This window comes from Cebus imitator, unplaced genomic scaffold, assembly GCF_001604975.1.
Source record: "Cebus imitator isolate Cc_AM_T3 unplaced genomic scaffold, Cebus_imitator-1.0 Scaffold749, whole genome shotgun sequence".
Taxonomy (NCBI): domain Eukaryota; kingdom Metazoa; phylum Chordata; class Mammalia; order Primates; family Cebidae; genus Cebus; species Cebus imitator.
The window spans coordinates 657,452-673,502 of record NW_016108064.1 but is presented as its reverse complement, the minus strand read 5'-3'; the positions used below and the strand labels follow the sequence as shown (position 1 = coordinate 673,502).

General features: G+C 37.6%; 1 protein-coding gene and 1 pseudogene across 2 annotated transcripts in view; one reads left to right on the top strand and one right to left on the bottom strand.

The window, feature by feature from the left end:
• Nucleotides 1-15,146, top strand: part of LOC108296862 (T cell receptor gamma constant 1) — a 58,772-nt gene extending 43,626 nt beyond the window's left edge. Inside the window, exons 1-4 of one of the 2 annotated variants that reach the window (XM_017519457.2) lie at nt 3,249-3,649; nt 7,433-7,762; nt 12,897-12,944; nt 14,557-15,146. In XM_017519457.2, the coding sequence (XP_017374946.2) occupies nt 7,618-7,762; nt 12,897-12,944; nt 14,557-14,699 (336 nt within the window). In that variant the 5' untranslated portion in view covers nt 3,249-3,649; nt 7,433-7,617 and the 3' untranslated portion in view covers nt 14,700-15,146. Of the gene's footprint in view, nt 1-3,248; nt 3,650-7,432; nt 7,763-12,896; nt 12,945-14,556 lie in introns of those variants that run through there. The other variant, XM_017519452.2, reaches the window with a different exon arrangement.
• LOC108296867 lies at nt 10,785-11,515 on the bottom strand (annotated as a pseudogene).
• Nucleotides 15,147-16,051: the final 905 nt, after the last annotated feature.

The window sequence follows — 16,051 nt, the reverse complement described above, 5'->3', positions numbered from 1 at the left end:
ATAGGCTTTCTTTCTCAATGACTCGTGGGTCTACCACTTTCTATGTAATTGTCCTTTAGGAAGTGTACTTTGATTCACCAATTATTCAAATTATAAAAATACCGATTCATTCATTATAGAAAAATTGGAAAACATACAAAAATAAACAAAAAATTACAATTTTAAGTTTACCCTCATCACATTATCATTTTGTTACACTTTTATTTCAACATTTTTCTATGTTTTTTGTTTATTTTAGAAAGTTGGAATCATAGTAAATACACAATAATAGATTTGGCTTTTTCACCTTCACATTACTTCATAAACATTATTTTCAAATGTCCTTAATATTTTTCAATAACAGAGCAAAGTTGAAACTTCTGATTTCCAGTTGATCTGTACAATAAAGATAATAGAGATTATTTATCTCAAATGAATGTTTTAAAAATTAAATGAAATTAAATATGGAATTACCTACCAGAATGCCTGACACTTGGTAGGTGATAGAAATATTAATTTCTCTTCCAGAATTCAAGTTACTACCCATGAGAGGTCTTTATAAACTCGGGAATACAGATAAATGTATCAATCCCCATCTATTCAACAGCTCACTTCAGAACAAATATCACTATTTGTAAAATGCTTTCAATTTCTAAATGACTAATTGTACTTGCTTCTAAAAGTAATTAGAATGTTTATGTATTATCTCGAACATAATCTGCCTGAATAAAAGGTGATTTTTCATTTTCCAGAGAAAATATATAGAAGTTTAAGAAATATCTGTATTTTTTCTGTCCCCTAACTTCATTATGTAAATTTATAAGAATCTAGGTAAAACAGTCAAATGTCTACTTATAGCTTTAATTTCTTAACTGGATCATACCTGCAAAGTTAAAAATTATATCAATAGCAATATCAGTTGAGAAATATTACCTTTTTTGCCCTTATATTTCATTAAAAATTTTGTTTCAATGCTTCACATGCATCTAAAACATCTACCTTAGAGCAAATTTCTAAGCCCTCTGAGGTCTCAGTGTCCATTTTGGAATCCCCATAGGATGGTGTCTCCTCTGAATATTTTATCCCAAGAAAAAATTATCCACTCCCAAAATAAAAGGAATTTCTTTTTTACAATTTATTCTGTTATTCTACATTTGTATGAAGTAAGTAAAAACTGCAGGAAACTTAGCCCCAAGTAAAATGACCAAATCCATGATAAATTTCTTTGCTTTTTTTTTCTTTTATCAGTGAATTTTACCAAAACTAGCATTCATTGAGTTCATTTCATGTTGATATCTCATCTAGTTAGTATTTTTGGATCAAAGCGGAGTGTTAGAAGAACATTTTTAAATGTGAGAGGTTACACAAGGACTGTAACATACATTAGACACCTCCCCATATAACGAGCGAAAATTTTGGGAAAGAAAGCCTCATTTTATATTCTGGCACTTTCTATCTAAATTTAGTATGTCGGTATCCCTATCACAGAGGTAGGATTTGCAAACATATTCTCTGTTCCTGTGTCTTATGTGAGCCTGACCTTACAAAACAATCAACTCCTGGAGACAAAAGAGAAGCATGCTATAATGCACAAACTATTTGTTTTTTCTTTTTTTCCCATTTATTTATTTTATTGCATTTTAGGTTTTGGGGTACTTGTGAAGAACATGCAAGATCGTTGCATAGGTACACACGTGGCAGTGTGATTTGCTGCCTTCCTCCCCATCACCTATATCTGGCATCTCTCCCCTTACTATCTCTCCCCAGCTCCCCACCTCCCACCGTCCCTCCACTATTTCCCCTCAACTGACCCCAGTGTGTAGTGCTCCCCTCCCTGTGTCCATGTGTTCTCATGGTTCAACACCCGCCCATGAGTGAGAACATGCGGTGTTTGATCTTCTGCTCTTCTGTCAGTTTGCTGAGAATGATGGTTTCCAAGGGTCGGGCCTGGTTAGTACTTGGATGGGAGACTATTTGTTGTTTACTTAAACTACCTGTTTTCAAAGTCTATTTGAGAAGACCTAAATTAAAATACACAAGCATAGTAAGACCATTAAATAAACACAGATGATCAAAAACTCTACGGAAAGGAGAAGGAGAAAGGCCTGTGATTGTCTAGCAAGGAGCACAGGTTAAAATTTTATGCTCAAAGGTAGGAGAACAAGGTAGGGGAATACATACTTCTTACTAACTGTAAAAAGCAGCACACCAAATCTTCAAATATAATATTTTTTCCACTATAAAATTAGAAAAGGTCTTTGATACTTGAGTCCTTTAGAAGGAAATGGAAGAGTGTGCTTTGCCTTCAACTTCCATTTTGGAAAATGAAAGGAATGGCCATGAAGGAAACCCATTGTATATTACTGCATTGCTTCTGTGGGAATCCTGACATTTAATGAAAGGAACAGATGGTGATGCTCAGCAGACATGATCATGCAGATAGCGTGCAGTGATTTAAAGTGGCAACAGAAAGATGGATTTGAGGACCATGCCTCCCACCATTTCTCTAGCCATTCTGCCTTGAAGGGCCAAACCAGGAGTTTCAAGTTGGACTTTGGCATGAATTCAGAAGTCAGTCTGAGGCTGAAATTTCTGATAAAACTTGGAATGCAAATATGTTGTGCTGCTGATTAGGAAAAAGAGCCATTTGTTTTGGAAAACACAAGTGAAGAATTTCCATACACTGACTGCATATATTAGACTTTAGTCAGTGTTTCCTTTGATTTTCTTAACACAGCAGATAAGGCAAATGATAGCCTATTAAAAATTGGGCGTGTGGAAAGCATGTTTCCTGTGATGTTGGGGATGGTGGCTTTGAGAATCCTAGGCATGTCAGAGCGAAGTGGAATGCAAATGGAGGAACTGAGAAACGATTCTTCCTGCTTAATTGCTATGGATTTAACTGCCACTCCAAAATGCTGAATTATTTTTAGTAAAGGATTAAAATGCCATGTCAAGGCACACAATAATAGCAAACAGATTGCTAATCGTAACAATGATGATGATATCATTACCACAACCTCTTGTATTTCCATAGCATTTTTTATTTTTTGAGACAGGGTCTTCCTCTGTTGCCCAGGTGGGAGTACAGTGGTGCAATCAAGGCTCACTGCAGCCTCAAACTGTTAGAATCAAGCGACCCTCCTGCCTCAGCCTCTTAAGTAGCTGGGACTACAGGCATGCACATCATGTTCAGCTAATTTTTAAAAAAATTTTTAGTAAAGATGGGGTCTCACTATGTACTATGTTGTCCAGACTGGCCTCGAAGTTCTGAGCTTAAGCAATCCTCCCACCTCAGCCTCCCAAAGTGCTGGGATTACAGGCACAAGCCACTGCAGCGGGACCTGCAACATTTTGATCAAGTTGCTTGTTTATAGCTTCTTTCATTTTGGTCTCACTTCAGTGCCGGTAGGGATGTTGAACTGATTTCCACAAGCATCACTGTTTTTAGATAGATAAAACACCAAAAGCTTTCAGCTATCTGATTTGTTGAGCAACATAACTTTTATGAGCAAAATGAACAACGACTGGAACCCTGGTGTTTTGAGAATCCCAGACGACGAGAATTTGAAGAACTCTGGGAAACTGACTTAAAGTTTTTCATATGTATTGAATCACTGTGGGATTATTAAGAAACTCTTTGGTAGTGGAACAACACTTGTCGTCACAGGTAGGTATCAGAAGAATACAGTATTTCCAAGGTAATAGAGGGAAGGCAAGAAATGATTAAATTGGAACAATGTAATAATGTTTAGAAAAAAAGAGGAATTTGATGGGGATTTGATGTAGAAATCTTAGGAGAGACTTTAAAACAAATGCTTATACTAAAAGAGAACCTAGATTATATTGTACAAATATCATAATAGGATTTGGCTTTGTGCATATATGGACTTCTATAAAGTACTCACAGATGATGTATGAAATGTTATTAAAATATTTGTCCCTGAGCAAAATGTATTATGACAGGTAAGTTTGTGATAGACTCTATCAAGTGGTTGCATGTTCACCTCTGATGGTCCAGCATGTTGTGAAAGAACCCGGGTTTTGGAGTCAGATCGACCTGGAACTCCAGCTCCACCACTTACTGCTTAGCAAACTTGGGTGATTATTCTCTGTCCTCAGCTTTCTAATCCATAAAATGGGATAGCAGTATACATTCAGCAAGGTTGTATGAAAATTGAAGAAGATAGTGTGAATTAAGTACTTGGCACACTGTCCAACACAAAATAGGTGCCCAACAAATATTCTCTGGATTCGCATGTAAAGAGAGAATGGGATCTACTATGCAGAGTTGCTTTCAGCCCATGGAATTTACAGAACAGCGATTCTCCAGAGAATTCAGCTGTACGTCTAGCTGCTCAAACGGAAGCTTATCTTAAAATCCACTCACACACACACACAAATTGAACTTAGAAATATCAATTCATTTCTTGTTAGCAGACTTTTTAATCACTTGGCAAAAAATTATATTAAGATGTTTATTTTTTATTTTTGTAGTCCTATGTGCTTTACATAATCCTTTATCTTAATTGATATAATTTTTAACACCAACATATTTGTTCTAAGATTCATTGCCAATTAGTTTAGGGTGCTGTTCATACATTTCAGAAAAAAAAAGGTTAAAAATCTTACAAAAAATGGTCAAGATGTCAAATCAATTAAATACAGTCGGAAACATAAATCTGAAATACATATTTAAATATAAAATAGCTATAACGATTTATCTAATGAAACAAGCAAAAGAGAACACTTAAATAAGTATTCATATGTAAATTTAATATATCATACTGTCTATAGAAAATATAGTTGATATTTGGTAAATTTACATAGAGTTTACTGCTGCATTTTAATAAGCAACAAACAACAGGCAATTTAACTCAAATATACTATTTGATTATGCAAACAAATGTACACAAATGAATCCAGCAGGTTTATTATTTTAAATAAATAAAATATATAAATTCTATTTATCATTGAAGTAAGTAGAATGGTTGCCATTCTATGCATTATAAAAAATTTTGACCATAAAAACACTCTTAAGATGTACATTTTAAAAAATCATGTGATAAGATGATCCAGAATATCGGCCCTTACCATGTATCATCAAGTATGCTATTTAATGATTAGTTAACTGTTACATTGAGAAAGTTATGGGAATTCCAGATTCATTTTGTCCTGAAAAGAATGAAACCGAAAGAATCTAGCTAAAGAAAAGGGACAAGAGGCAATGAATGCTGTGGCACCATACAGAATATGTCCAAGTTTATCATTTGATTTTTAATTTCCTTAGTACGATGAATAGGAAGTATTTCCAAGACGAGACACCAGTTCCCAAGATGAAAATTAGATTTGAAAATATATTGATTAGAGACCAAAATTATATACATATAATGTACAATTGAAAAATTAATCTTATATTTTATAACATGCTTTTAAAAGTAGAAACAAACTACATAGTGGAGAAATATACACTGTCTTACAACTGTAACAAGCAAAATACTATTTGCACTAAAAGCAAAGTATATGAAATTAAAATAAGCGCATTATGCCTAATTAAATTTATAGCATGCTAAAAAATTAATCTTACTGTATATGTTTACTAATTTTGTGTAAAAATCAGAAGCTTTGCTACATAAATGTAAATCATCAAGAATTTTTTTCTTTTATTCTCAAATGAGAAATTTAATTCTTACTTTTTTAAGAAATTGTTCAATTATCAAACTCACTTCAGACCAGCCAAAGCATTTGAGTTTCAATTGGAAATCAAATTAGAAAGAAATGCAACATTTACAATTTGTTATTTGATTAAAAATAAATGTATAACCCATTAACATTCCAGATTCCAGTGATATGTCTTGTAAATGTATAATGCTTCATTATGTATCTTGACCCTATGCCTATAAGAAACTCTGGAATCATGACTTTTAATACAGCAATTACATACAAATTTTATTCAGCAGGCTAAGACAAAGACAATAATGGAGCTTTAAAACAGTTATGTCACATATAGGACAGATACAAATTCTGGGAGAGACATCAAAAGTCAAAATATAGATATGCTGATTTATACAGATCTTCTCATTAATAGGGCAAATTTATTAAAAACCAGTCTAAAAAACATACCCTTGGTGCATTCTTAGTTATGCTTAAACTTCAAATGAAATTCCAATATAAAATGTGCTTTTGGTTAATATTTTCTAAAGCAAAACAAAATTTTGGTAAGTGCATTACTGGATAAGATTAATACAAGAGTATTTCTGAAAATCAATAAAAATTTTAATAGGAGTTTTGCAAATGTTGCCATTTTGCTTCTAAATTCAAGACATGGTGAATAATTTGGAGGTACAACTGTAAATACTGGCTCACCCAAAAACCTGGAGGGTGCGGATGTGAAATTGAGATATTATACAAAGTTAGATATTAACCGGAAGGACTGCGCATGGTATACTAATTGAAACTACCCAGTCAACTTGATAGACAGTATGTATATGTGGAAGTAGATTCCCACTAAAGCAAGTGACTGTGTATATACTGTTAACAATAAAAGTGAAAAAAAAAAATGGCTAGGCATGGTGGCTCACACCTATAATTCCAACACTTTGGGAGGCTGAGGCAGGCAGATCACTGGAGCTCAGGAGTTTCAGACTAGCCTGGTTAACATGGTGAAACATGTCTCTGCGACAAACAAATATTAGCCAGGCATGGTGGTGCATGCCTGTAGTCCCAGCTACTTGGGAGGCTGAGGTGGGAGGATCACTTGAGCCTGGAAAGTTGAGGCTGGAGTGAGCCATGATTGTGCCACTGCATTCCGGCCTGGGCAACAGAGAAAGCCCCAGTCTAAAAAAAAAAAAAATTAATAAAGTAAATATGGCATATCACAGAATAGGTAAATGAAGAGTGGGAGTATGCAAAATTGTGGAACATAAGAATGTATGTTATTTGGCCAAAGAATATAAGTTATAAAGGATGGGAAAGGGAAGTGGGAAAAGGACCAAAGAGTCTCATCTGTAGAGAGATCTTTAAAGTTATCTGATCTTCTTCCCCTTTCCCCTGCCATCCACTTTGAAAACATGCTTCACTGTGATGAAATAAGAGATTAAAAAACAAAATGAATATGCTCATGAACGTTGGAAGCCTTGGTAGGAGGCAGTTAAAAATCATACTCCATCACAGCATGGGCAAAATAAACAAAGGCCAGGTTTTCATCCAGCAACTGACAGTTGAGAGCTGTGACTTTTGGCAAGTTATTTAATTTCTTAATCCTCTTTTCAACATCTGTAAAATAAGCACAATAATAAGTACTGTGCAACCTATCCTGAGTGAAAGGCCATGGTGGACACCAGCTCACTAGCAACTTCTCTTTTTGTTGTTATGTACTAGACCATTCCAAAACATGCAATGTGTGTGTTTCTCTAATAATTCTTTCAAATTCATATTCCATTTCTCCCCATAGATGGATATATTGGTGCAGACATTTCCCCCAAGCCCACTGTTTTTCTTCCTTCAATTGCTGAAACAAAACTCCACAAGGCTGGAACATATCTTTGTCTTCTTGAGAAATTTTTCCCGGATGTTATTAATATACATTGGCAAGAAAAGAATAGCAACACGATTCTGGAATCCCAGGAGGGAAACACCATGAAGACTAATGACACATACATGAAATTTAGCTGGTTAACGGTGCCAGAAAAGTCACTGCATAAAGAACACAGATGTATCGTCAGACATGAGAATAACAAAAAAGGAGTTGATCAAGAAATTATCTTTCCTCCAATAAAGACAGGTACGTGTCTATACATATCATCTCTCAGAACACTTCTTTGAAAGGGAATACTGCACTTCTTTTCTTTCAGTATTAATGAAAAACAAACATAAATCTTTCTTAAATGTTGTTATACTTAATGGTAGCATAAACACCCTGCTATTTTTCTACAGAATTAAAATGGTATAGGTTTTGGAGAAAACAAAATGGAAAAAATTACTGAAGCTTTCTCAGACTCAGCTCCATTATCCAAAATAAGAAAGTGAAATGCTGTTTTTTAGCGTTGTTAGTTGGATTAAAGGAAAGAACATACATGGAAGCATCTAGCAACCTAGCACATGGTAAATGCTCAAAAAGAGGTCTCCCTTCTTTTGATGACTTCACTTGATTGGAAAATACTAACAAGTATACGTCTTTCAGGAATGTTCTACCCAAGCAGGAAGAGCCACTCACCTCACTCTTGCTACCCACGAAGTTTAACTTAGAAACGATGGGTTCGTTGTTGACAAAATGACATTTATCTGAAGAAGCCAAAATGTGGCTCTACACAACAGATAATAGTCTTGGCCCCTGCAGTTTTATGAAGGCCTTGGGTTTTTCGGATTTTTATTTTATATATTACCATATGGTAACATTTCATAATTAAAGGTTGGTAAGGCTTACGTGTACAAACGTTCTTCCATTTTCCATAATAAATGCATTTTCTGCCATTGGTGAGTGCAGCTTAACAAACATTAATTGTACTATGATGACTTGCCAGGCTCAGGCGGTGGAAATGTGGATGAACAGAGTAGGATGAGTTACTGTCCCAAGGACGATGCATGACAGTGCAGAGAATGTACTTTTTTCCTGATCACTCAGGGTCACCCACGATTCATGCACGAGGTCCCAAACAGTGCCTTTGATGCAGATTGTGTAGATCTCCAGACAATCAGGCAGAGGGCTGAACGTGTCCTGGCCCAGTGGTCCAAGCCCTCACTATGTGTCAAAATTCTGAGTGTGAATGTAACAGTCCAGCAGCTCCAGAGTGGCCATTTTGTGCTTTTCCCTGTGGTTAACATGTCCTTTTTAGCTAGCAGGGAATGAGCCTTAACAAAATGTTTGCAGACCTTTGCCATGTACCATTCCAGATTTCTAGGGCAAGTCTTTAGCTTCTCGGATCCTGAGTTTCTGCAGTGATCATATGTGATTTCAAGAGTTACCCTGACTAGCTCCTGGGGCTATGATGACGAGCAAAGAAAACAATGGCAGGGAAAATGGGAAAATGGCTTGCTTTCAAAACGCTAGCATGGATGTGTTCATTTATGTATTTAGTGTATTAGGCACAGCCTTTCCTAAAACTAACTGAAGTAGGGTTAAAAAACAGTCCCAATTTTCTATTTCCTTTGCTGAGGCACAAAGGGGAGACAAATGTGCAAGGCTTGAGGTTAGTCTTACCCCTGTGCTTAAATGTCCACTTAGTAAGTTCTGATTTTTCTTCTCTTTTCGTTTTCTTTCTTTTTCTTTTTCTGAGACCGAGTCTTGCACTGTTGCCTGGGCTGGAGTGCAGTGGTGCGATTTCAGCTCACCACAGCCTCCACCTTCCAGGTTCAAGTGATTCTCCTGCCTCAGCCTCTCAAGTAGCTGGGATTATAGACACATGCCACCACGCCCAGCTAATTTTGTATTTTTAGTAGAGACGAGATTTCTCCATATTGGTCAGGCTGGTCTCAAACTCCTGACCTCAATTGATCTGCCCACCTCAGCCTCCCAAAATGCTGAGATAACAGGTGTGAGGCATTGCGCCCTGGCAGGTTCTGATTTTTCTAGTGATCAGTGCAAAATAAAAAGTATAGTAAGTTGCAGTGCAGTGAATATCATATGGGAAAGAAGTTACAGTTTTATAATGTGTTTTACTTTACACTAAATTCTAAAAGTAAAAAAATTTTTTTTTTTTTTTGAGACGGAGTTTCACTCTCATCGCCCAGGCTGGAGTGCTGTGGTGGGATCTCAGCTCACTGTAACTTCCACCTCCCTGGTGCAAGTGATTCTCCTACCTCAGCCCCCTGAGTAGTTGGTATTACAGGCACCTGCCACCATACTTGGCTAATTTTTGTATTTTTAGTAGAGATGGAGTTTCAGCATGTTGGCCAGGCTGGTCTCGAACTCCTGAACTTGTGATCCATCTGCCTCGTCTTCCCAAAGTGCTGGGATTACAGGTGTGAGCCACCGCTCTCAGCCTGAAAGTAAAATGTCTTTCATGTGTTTCTCAAGACAACTAAGTTAAGAACGACTCTTCTCTTAATGTCATTCTACCAGTAGATTTCTAGTGCTCTTTATTGGAAGTTTGTTTTTCTGATAAAAGCTAAAAATATAACAAGGAAGTGATCATATTATGTAATAATGAAGTGTTTTTGAAGCACTTCAATGTGACTTGACCTTGACCTTTCTAGTCCCAGAAATAATTGCACTAAGATGCTGAGCTCCTGTAATAAAAAGGAGATAAAATGAAATCCGGTCCACATTGGCAACCAACCATGATTGTGAGAGAGGGAACTCAGGATACACTTACAGATTTTATTATGAGGAATTGTTACTTTATTTTTTGCCTCAATCAATGCATAGAAATAGTATATTATAGTCATTTCCATTTACCTTTTAATAAATAAAGCCACCATAAGGAAAATAAAAAGACATTGAAAACCCTTTAAAGTTAGACCTTAAAGATATTTGGACATGAGACATGGAAACTAACATTTTCATCTGTGAGACTTACCCAGAACCTATACCTCAAGTCCATTTCATAGAATACACGAAATAAAGATCTCACTGAACAGAATCATATCCGTATAGACAGGAATACATCTACTAGAAAAATAATAAACCAAAACACCAATATGACTCTCTTTTCTTCTATCTGTTTTAAAATATGTTGTCTTTGCATCCATGTTTGTTGCTTCCTTTTTTTTTTTTTTTTTTTTTTTTTATTTTATTTCTTTTTTTTTTTTTTTTTTTTTTTTTTTTTTTTTTTAACATCACAGATAAATTCTGCTCTCACCTCAGGTTTTATTCAGAGAACTATCAATGTGGCTTGACCTTGACCTGTCTTTCTAGAGTCAAAAATAATTACACTAAGATGCTGAGCTCCTGTAATAAAAAAGACCATTCGCTGAGAATAACTAACATACTGAAAGAGATTTTCTTAGAGTACACAATGGTGAAATTATATTGTCTCTTTGTAAATTACTTTATATCTATTTCTGTGGATTATTTCTACAAAGTACTTTTCACATGTCCAATTTCTTTATTTTTATGTTTAAAACCAGAACATTTATTGTGTGACTAATCGCTGAAATTCTTAAGATGAACTGGATGCTGCAACAGCTGCCCTCTTGGGTTTAGGTGTTGTTCCCTCACGGAATCCATGCCTGAATCTGCGGCATACAATTTTAGGTGCCTCATTCGACCAGTCCCGGTGGTATTTCGTCTTTTAGCCTTGGCACTCCCGTTATACTTTCTCTTGCGCTTGGCAGGGCAGCCACATTTGCCACAGGTGGACTTCTGAAGGTGGTAGGCCTTAGAGCCACAGCAGCAGCGCAACGCGAGCGTCTTATTGCGATGCTTCCCAAGCGGTGACGCTCCCTTCGTCATCTTGCTTCTGCGGCCAAGCCCAGAAAGACCGGAAGACATGTGCAATTTCTTTTATTGCCCTACAACTACTCTCTGAATACCGGCTCTGCTATTCACTAGTAGGATTCTCGGCAAGTTGCCTGAACTTTTTTTTTTTTTTTAAGACAGAATCTCTGTTGCCCATGCTGGAGTGCCGTGGTGCAATCTCGCCTCACTGCAGCCTCTACCTCTCGGGTTCAAGCAATTCTCCTGCCTCAGTCTCCCAAGTAGCTGGGACTACTGGCGCGCGCCACCACGCACGGTTAATTTTTTGTATTTTTAGCAGAGACAGCGTTTCGCCATGTTAGCCAGGATGACCTCAATCTCCTGACCTCGTGATCTGCCCACCTCGGCCTCCCAAAGTGAGCCACCGCGCCCGGCCTTGTCTGCACTTTTTAAACATTATTTCCTCATTCAGAACATGGGGCCATTCATAACACAACTCACTTAACTGTTATTGGGGAATTAAACAAACAAACAAAAAAATGCATGGGAAGCATTTAACATAGCGCCTGGTACAATAATGAGCACTCAGTAGATATTAGCTTTTATTAATATTGTTATGTCCAGAAACACTATACCTCCAGAAAATCATGTGTTCGAACTGGGGACCTCGGGGATATGCATGATTTGGAAAGGTATGACTGCTTTTTTTCTGGTTAGATGAGAATTTTCCTAAGCCAGACTCCTTCAAACATGTAAGATTCTGTTGCGGATTCTAGAACTGAAAGGATTCTTTGCCAGGTGTGGTGACTCATCCCTGTAATCCCAGCATTTTGGGAGAACAAAGCAGGAAGATTGTTTGAGCCCAGGATTTTTGAGATCAGCTGGACAAGATGGTGAAACCCTGTCTCTACAAAATATACAAAAGATTAGCTGGGCGTGGTGGTGTGTGCCTGTAGTCCCAGCTACTCGGGAGGCTGATGGGAGGATCACCTGAGCCTGGGGAGGTTGAGGCTCCAATAAGCTTTGATGACACTGCTGTACTCCACTTCAGTCTGGGTGACAGTGAGACTCTCCCTCAAAAAAAATCCCCAAATTATTCTTTTTGCTGATTTCATGACACAGTGTGCACTGAAGACTGTAAAGCAGCCACTTGCTCTGTTTGTTTTTCCATTGAACAAGCATTTATCAGAAACATACTTTGTGGCAGGCACTATGTTAGGAGCTATGAATATAGAAGGAAAACCAAATGTTCTTGGATACTACACTCCAGTTCTGATAAAAGAAGAAAAAATATGTATTCTTCATGAACTTTAACATTTTTATGTACAAAACGCAATATATGAATTAAATCTGCCTAATTACATAGAATCAGACCAATTATTTCTGGAAGTTTGGATTCATATTTTTAATAACTGTCCTTCTGCCTCTCTGTTGACAGATTTTTATAAATATTCATTTAATTACACAACACACACACACACACACACACACACACACACACACACACCTTGGCAAATAATGAGCATGAACAATTGACTAGCACTTGCTCTCATTCTTCTAGATGTCATCTCAATGGATCCCAAAGACAGTTGTTCGAAAGATACAAGTGGTAAGTTTTTGTGTTTTTTATTTCATCCTGATCATTTTAACTTTTCAACTTCTCTGGCTTGAAAAATCAGGAAGTGGATTTTTCTAGGTTGGATGTTGCAGAATGAACTTAGTGATATTTTACATTAGTCCCTCATTTTCTGGGAGTTGTATTAACAAAGCAGACTACTGCTTTGGGTATGAGATGACTGTAAATTAGAGGATACAGTGATATGCTTTTAATTATTTCAAAACAGAGACTTCATTCCTGTGTCTTTTGTTTTCATGACTGAAGAAACATGATACCATGTTGCTTCTAGAGTTGTTTTGTTTTAGTCTTTGCACTTGCTACTAGCTAATAGCACGACCTAGTGTTTATCGAGTGCTTTTTACACAGACGGGCTTGGGCTATGTCCTGTACTTTCTTGTTTAATCCTCTTAATACTGCTATAAAATGGTACAACATTTTCTTCTCCCATTTTACAGTCCCTTTAAAGCAAATAATTATACAAATCCTTTATACACGTCACACAGCTAGTTCTGGGATTTCAAATCAGGCCATCAAGTAAAGAGTCCATGCACTTACTAAGTTCTGTATTTTTTTTTTTCTGTAATAGAGTCAGATAGCAAGAAATCCCAGAGCCAGGGACCTGAGACAAAATGGACATAATGTGGGGATGGCTGGGTTCCTAGGCTTTGCAGACTGGACTTTAACTCCAGCTCTTTTAATGATTAGATGTAGATGACTTGTATTTTGTGAGTAACGTTTTTCTCATCAGCCAACCAAGAACAAGTACACCAGATTCACGGTTATTGAAGAGATAAGGGCATGCATGTGAGATGTCTGGCATAGCGTATCTCATTTAGCAGACACAGAATCAGTACTGGTTTCTGGCCTTTTCCCTCTACATTCGCACAAAGAATGTGACTAGAAGCACGGGCTCTCGCCCTGCTCAACTTTCCTCTATTTCCAATACCAAGGGGGCTCTGGACTTCAGCTGCTGCACCAGGCAAGGAGGGGCGGTAACACCTCACTTAACCAAGGGCAGGGAGTTATAAACACATCACTTCTTGAGATCCTTTTCCACACCAAGGAGTGATGTTTCTAGATTTCTGACTTTAGGAAGACAAAACGTGTAACGTGGAAATTTCCACAGGAAGAGACTCAGCCTTGTAGCTAATTGACTAGCCACGGTGGTCCACCATCATTGTCTTTACTTATGCCTTGACATCACATATATCTTGCAAAAGCTCAAATGATATTAAATGATACCACCCAATAATAGCATAGCCATAACTAGAGACATGTAGGAGAGACAGGTCAGTGTGCCACAACTACCTAACACATCGGCAAATCCGGATTAACCACTTTCTTTGATTTTCTACAATGCAACCTTGCTTTTTAATAGTTTGGAATGTTCCAACTGAATTTAGCAGAGGTTGTTAATCAACTTGAAAGCTGAATTCTGACTTATCTTGCTCTTGGTGGTGGTGGTAGTAGTAGATGTTTACTTTTAGGTTTTGGTGGTGGTGGAATATCACTGCAATGTAGATCATGAGAAGTAAGTATTTGTGAACCCGTCTCCCAATAATATATCTCAGTCTGAAAAAAGAACATGTGAAATTTCTCTTAGATGCACTGCTGCTGCAGCTCACAAACACCGCTGCATATTACACGTACCTCCTCCTGCTCCTCAAGAGTGTGGTCTATTTTGCCATCATCACCTTCTGTCTGCTTAGAGGAACGGCTGCCTGCTGCAATGGGGAGAGATCGTAAGAGACGGTGGCATAAGGAGGCCATCTTTTCTTCATCATTTATTGTCTTTAGAAGCGTCTGCTGAGGATCTAGCTGGGCTTTTTTCCTGGGTCAGGGCTATTTCAGTTCTCATGTGTGTGCTATTCTGTCATTATTATATAATTGTTTTCAAACCAGCGGGCACACAGAAAACCTCACTCTGTAATAACAATGAGGAACAGCCATGGCAGTCTCTAGCACCACTCTCTCCAAATTCTCCGTAGCTCCTCCAGCCAACCCAAATAGCCACTGCCATAGTGTAGACAGCCTGCGGCTTCTAGCCTCGTTCCTCCCTTAGTGTTCTTTAGTCAGAAAACTGCCTGGAAGCCTTTCATTTTACATGCCCTGAAGCAGCCTTCTTTGCTAGTTAAATTATGTGGTGTGTTTTTCATAATAGGCGAAATAAATTTTTTAAAAATGAAAAGTTGACTTTTGTCCATGTGTATTTTAATTGGGTGACATTGAATTGAACATCCAAGGTAAGACACAGCATGGCAACTGGGCTATGGAATTCTGTGTTGGTTGTAAGAATGGTCCAACACCTCATTTCTAATTATTTCCCTGAGATGGTGGTTAGGACACCTTCTAAGAGGACTCACAACCAAATGAAGGAGCCAATGTGGCTTCTTTTTTAAAGGTCACTTGGGTAAAATTCATTTGGTTTAGGACATTCCAATGGCAATTGGACACCATCTACTGTGACGCGTACTGTGTGAGCTCAGCTCTAGTGTGTTTCACAGACACTGTGTTTCCTGATCCTCACAATATCCTCATGAGAGCTGTCCTAACACCAAAGAGGCAGCGTGATGGAGAGGTTAAGCACATGCTCTCTGGTCTCCGGAATCCTGGGTATGGTATTTAGTATCTGTGTGACCTCAGGCAAGTTACAGGAACTCTAGGTGCCATAATCTCCTCGTGCAAAATGAAGTCATAATGCACCGTTTCCTGCAGTTATGTGGATTAGATGAGCTAATAACACCTGGCACATGCAAGCCCTCTGCAGTATCAGCACGCACTGTTGGTAGTTCTACACTACAGTAATAAACCAAAAAGTATCTGACACAGGCCTCAATTAACTGAGAAGTTTATTTTGCCCAGGTTAAGGGCATGCCCAGAAGAAAATAATACGGAATCACAGGAAGAGTCTATGATCCGTTTCTTTCTCCAAAGATGAATTTGAGGGCCTCGACATTTAAAAAGGATAAGTGGGCTGGAGAAGAAAGAAGGAGAGTGTCACAGTCCACATGTTGTAAGAGCAAGAGAGCAGGCAGGGGAAGTGCCAGTTATGTATTCATGTTGCGCTCAGTAAATCAGCACTTTACATAAGATAGGGT